The 5,328-nt window shown below is 51.7% G+C and overlaps 1 protein-coding gene across 2 annotated transcripts; it reads right to left on the bottom strand.

Moving 5' to 3' along the window:
• Positions 1-1,665: 1,665 nt before the first annotated feature.
• On the bottom strand, positions 1,666-3,784 carry LOC101753216. Of its 2 annotated transcripts, none has more exons than XM_022829044.1 (2): positions 2,864-3,784; positions 1,666-2,037 (listed from the first exon to the last, which is right to left on the bottom strand). In XM_022829044.1, the coding sequence occupies exons 1-2, from the start codon at positions 3,733-3,735 to the stop codon at positions 2,031-2,033; spliced, it is 879 nt and encodes a 292-aa protein (XP_022684779.1). In that variant the 5' UTR covers positions 3,736-3,784; the 3' UTR covers positions 1,666-2,030. The 2 variants fall into 2 exon arrangements, with proteins under 2 accessions (XP_022684779.1, XP_004980032.1); XM_004979975.3 differs by having other exon boundaries at positions 1,666-2,041; positions 2,864-3,782.
• Between the last annotated feature and the right edge of the window lie 1,544 nt (positions 3,785-5,328).

Below are 5,328 nucleotides of genomic sequence, written 5' to 3'. Positions count from 1 at the left end.
GTATGCCACCAGCTTGGCCCGAACCGGATCCCCCCGAATGCGGACCGAGACCCCACTCGAATCAACCCGTTTGCAGCTCAACGAGCACCACAGTTCGTCCGGCGAGGATAGCGTGGCACGGCTCACCCCCTCTGTCTCAGCGAACGGACGCTTGAGGGGTAATGATCAAAAGTCGATCTAGCCTCCCGACCGGTCTCCTGCAACGCACGGGGGCTCGGGGGCTAGCATCGCAACCAATGACCACGCGAATGGTCGCGATTTTAGGTCTCTAGGCGGGAGTGCCCTACGGAACAATAAGGAATCCTCCCGCGCCGAGTCATCCATAGGACACCTTGCCTGATCAATCTCCCCAGCCAAGCCGAGCAAACAACACTCCCTATCCCTGATTAACTGCAGCTTGCATGACGAGCAGAGATCCCCGACGAACAATGAAAGCAGCCTATGGAGGAGCATCCTTGCTCCACCACAGGCTTGGGGGCTACTGTTGGGGGGAAATATTAACGACCTCCTAATGCCCCTTAAATCAACAATCATGAAGGCCCAGGCCCAACTGCGATAATGATGATTACCGCTGACCCAGCGTGGGCAGGGAACATCCCGCTCCATCTCGCCCGACCCAGGGCCCCGGGATCGGACACTCCCGACCCCTCGATGGTGAAACTCCGCCTCGCCCGACCCACGGTCCCAGGGTCGGGTGCGCCTGACCCCTCGCCGCAAGGCTCCACCTCGCCTGACCCTAGGCGTAGGGGGTTGGACTCAACCGGGCCCACAAGATAAGGGTCCGCGTCGGGCGCGGGGTGGCAGATGAGGGCGCGGATCTCGTGGGCCCCTCACCGATCTTGTCATAAATGCGACGCGGCTCTGGCGCGCAGAAAGCCGCCTGCGCCCCTCGATGTGACCCGCCACAAGTACCCGAGCGGAACACTATAGGCACGACCGCACATGCTACAATGGCTGCGGCTCCCCCTGATTTGCCATAGGGCACTCATAGCATCTGCCGCCCGGCACAGGAGGGAGTGCCACCCGTTCTCGTGCCCAGCGTATCCGGCGACAGGGACGTGACGTCCGTGTTCCACGGGACGTAAGCAGGACAACAGGGGTCAGCCGTCTCCCCCAACGTGCACAGTTGCCACGACCGAACACCATCATCATGCCCGGCGGCGACGGTCGCCCGGAGGACCGGCGGCAGCCGCCCTCCTCCGGTGGCTGCACTGACAGGAGCCGAAGGCCGGAGCAGAAGGCGGCGACCCGGGGACTTGGTCCTTCTCCTTGTATCTTATTTTACTTAGCTTATCTCTTTTACTTCTTCAAGACACCCGGTCTCACTTGTAACCCTAAACCCTAAACCCTCCTTGCGCTATAAAAGGAGAACCAGGGGCCCCGAGATAGAGGAGGGAAAAAAGCCAACAGAACACACACACCCACGTCACGAGCATCAGTGCACACCCAAGAGACTTTGGATCAGTTCCCTCTCCCGCCCGTTTGTAAACCCTACTACAGACCTTGCGTGAGCAACATGAGCAGCTCCTCACACTGGATGTAGGGCTTTTCTTGCCCGAACTAGTCTAATCCCATGTTCTTTCACGCTACCATCCGAAGCCTTACGCGCATAAAAGAAATTTACTAGCTGTAGTCTTGATCCGCTCATCTTGATAACGACACAACTGCTCTCTCACATGCTACAGCTAATAAATTAGTAGTTCTTAAACAGCAAGCACCACCACTATGGGCTCTGTGGCCTGTAGAGGTGTTCAAAGTCCATCACACCAAACATAAGCCATTGGCAGTAATATACTACTTGAAATAATTGTAAGGCGATAGTTTGTCACTTCCTCGACTATCACCACCAACCCATGCTCAAGCACGGCTGCCTTCGATTCAGCAACATGCTCCTTCGATTACCCATGCTCAAGCACGGCATTTGGCTGCCTTCGATTCAGCAACATGCTCCTTCGATTCGGCTTGCTCCACTTCCAACTGACTCTTCTTTTGCGCAACCCTGCGCTGCTTTGCCTTCTGCATCATTTCACTTAGTTCCTGACTGCACAAAAAGAAGAAATAGTCACAAGGCTAATCCCGCAATGCAACTAGTTCCCGATCACATGAAAAAGAAAAAGGTAGACAACAAGCACTAGTTCATTAATTCACAGCGACAGTAATATATAACAGGATGTATCTTTCCGAGATGGCTGCCTGCTGGGTTCTTGTGGGTTAATCAGACAGAGATCCGATTCAGCTGCCGTTTATTAACTAGGTGGACATGATTATGTGGTTGGATTATCCACCACAGAAGAAAATAGTTCGGCATAATTTATCACATAGATTTAGACAATATAATTCTAACTTAGCACGTAGGGGGGCATAAGTATACCAGGTACACTCAAACTGCTTAATGATGATGTGGGGGTGCTTCGACAATCTAAGAGCCAGCATCCAGCTGATAAAACAATAAATTTGCTACTAGACGATAGTCTGCCTGTCTGAATTTACTCCAGATAAGATTGATGGGATAAAAATTACAATGTACAATACCAAGAAACAGTTGAATGGATATTTAGAGGAATGATTAGGAAGGGTTTATGTATCAACACATCAAACTACATACTGTTCAGAGATAGGTTGGCCATTAATTTAACTCAAACCAAAAAAAGAAGAAGATTTGCTACGTTTCAATATGCTAATCACCTACACTACATCCCCCATCGTGTCCTCCTCATGCTTCAAAATGTACAAAAAAAAATGCACTAGCTAGAGGCTGCTAAACACGATAAATGTAGTAAAAAATAGTTTAAAGACTGGAAGTGCAGAAACGATAAGCCACAAGGCGTAAACAAATGACAAAGTAAAGAAGATGTAAAGTTACCTTTTGTTGGCATCATCCATGCCCAGGTAATAGGAGATTCTGCTAGGGATGAAGGAGTGTCCATCAAAGACGATCCTGCGAGCCCTAGGCCTGTCAGTGGTGCACCCTTCTTCCTCTTCATTGATATAGATGGCGGATGACTTGAGCATCTTGTTCCCCATGTCGACTTCAATTATCCAGTAAGTGGTGTGGTCCTCCTTCAACAGGAAGCAGAATTCATTTGGATTTACCAAGCTAACCAGAGGATACCAAGGCTTCACCCGTGGAAGGCTCTGGCCATTGTAAAGACCCCAGAACTCGGCTGCCTCCATGGTGTGACCTCTGTACCATTGCCCACTTCGGTAGAAGTTAGGCAATGTCCATGATCTTATTGTGAAAGGAGAGCGCGCTCGGTTGGCTTTACGGGTGGTAACGCAGACGAGTTTGAGCGTGAAATCAGCAGTGACGCAGACACATCGAGCTCTGTCAGGGCAGTCTCCATCGGGATGTGGGCGGCGGTCAGATTGCAAAGCTTCGTCAGGCAGCGGGATGTAATGGAGCAGCTGATCTGTGGCGCTCTTGACGCTGGCGGCACGGAGGACGTCAACAACAAGTATGCCCTGGTAGTTGTCAACCAAGCACAAGAAGCGTCCATGGAGGGGGATGATGGCGTCAGTGATCCAACGGCGAAAATTGGGGCCCGGGGGTACCCGCACCTTCTTAATCATCCAGTCTGCTTCTTCTTCTTCAGTGTTCTTGTGCGAGGCAGAAGCAGGAAGTGCAGGGTGGTGCAGCAGGCAGAGCTCGCCTTCCGGGTCCAAGTTGGTGAAATCCACGACCGTGAACCCGCCTTCGCTGCCGTGGCACAGGAGGCCGATTTGGTCCTCCGCCATGAGTCTCTGCTGCCAGCGCTGGTACGGCTTGTAGTAAATGTCCACAGGGGTGCTGACGCCACCGATGAAACAAGTGCGAAGCCGATGGAGCGACGGAGGCGACGAGAAGGCCGAGTAGACGAACATGTCGATGGGGAAGCTGGCGGTGTCCTTGCAGGTCATTGGATCCTCCAGGGGCACGATAGCCGTGAAGAGGATGGAGTGGTTGTCGGCGGCGATCACGCATGGCTCCCGCAGGCGGCCTTCGAACTCCGGCCTGCTCGGCCAGTCGAGGTACAGGCGGGACACCGCGGGAGAGTCGGCGACCCGGATGGAGGCGCGGATGGGCCTGTCGGTGCAGGTGTAGGAGATCTCCGACGCTGTGCCGTCCGCTTCGTCCTCCACGTCCCGGTCGGTGCGGTGGATGAAGCGGTCGAGGATTTGCCAGGAGGGGCGGGCGGGAGCCGCCGGCAACTGATCCATGGCGGCGGCGGCTGCTGTGGGGACCCAGGCCACCGACCGTATCCTTTGCTTCGAGACAGAGACGTATTTGTATTCAGTGCAAATTCTTATGGTTCTGTTCAAATTCGGACCAACGACGTGTCCTTTGCTTCGAGACGGAGACGTATTTGTATTCAATGCAAATTCTCATGGTTCTGTTCAAATTCGGACCAACGACAGGTCAAATTGGTGTGGTCCCTTTAAATTGAGTGTGTACTTTTCTACATTTGAGGATTAGAGCAAGATTATCACACCCTGAAATTCAAAAATCTCAGGACGTAATTAGGAAGAATAATAAAACAATCATTTTCTCGTAATTTTAAAATTTTTATAATATTTATTTTCTTTACAAGAAATTTAGTATAGGAAAAATAATTGATTATTTTTGTGAAATTAAATGAGCTTGTTCTGGGTGTGCATTCCTGCCTATGCATTTTTGGTGTTTCATGAGTGCAAAGGTTTCTAAAGCCCGATTAGATCTTTCTGATGGGCAAGCGGCACGAAGGTTTCCGGGTGGAGGTCTTGTTCTGCTGGCGCAGATCCAACATACGCCGAGTTAGCGATGGATGCCGAGTCGACGAAGGAAGCGGTGTAATCGGAATCCACTGGCATGGTCCCGAAATGAAGATGGATCGGGTTGGCGAGGATGTCCTCCATGCTCTCGGGGAAGATGATACCAGGGCGAGATGCCATCGAGCTTGCTGGGGAGAATCTCACAATCACCCCTACCTAGCGCGTCAACTGTCGGATTTAATAGCCCGACAGTTCACCAGGGAGTTACCCAAGTGGTAGATTTGTAGGTAGGGAGAATTGTGGGACCAAGAACTCAAAGGTAATCACAAGAACACAAATATTTAGATAGGTTCGGACCTCCAGAGAGTAATACCCTACGTCCTGTCGGTAGGGGACCTAAGGGGTACCCATATATCCCTCAGTGAGGTTGGAGCAAGGAGTGATCTGCCCTGTTACTGAATTAGTGCCCAGGGATGCGTTGGAGATCAACCACACGTTAACATTCCAAGCAATCGAGATCCCCCCTGCGTGTGTGGGTGGCATTAAGCGCGGCATAGTCAAAATCAAGGCTAAGCATATCTAAAATAAGTGCATCAGTTA

The sequence above is a fragment of the Setaria italica genome, chromosome VIII (assembly GCF_000263155.2).
Source record: "Setaria italica strain Yugu1 chromosome VIII, Setaria_italica_v2.0, whole genome shotgun sequence".
Lineage (NCBI taxonomy): Eukaryota > Viridiplantae > Streptophyta > Magnoliopsida > Poales > Poaceae > Setaria > Setaria italica.
This window is presented reverse-complemented; position numbering and strand designations above follow the sequence as displayed.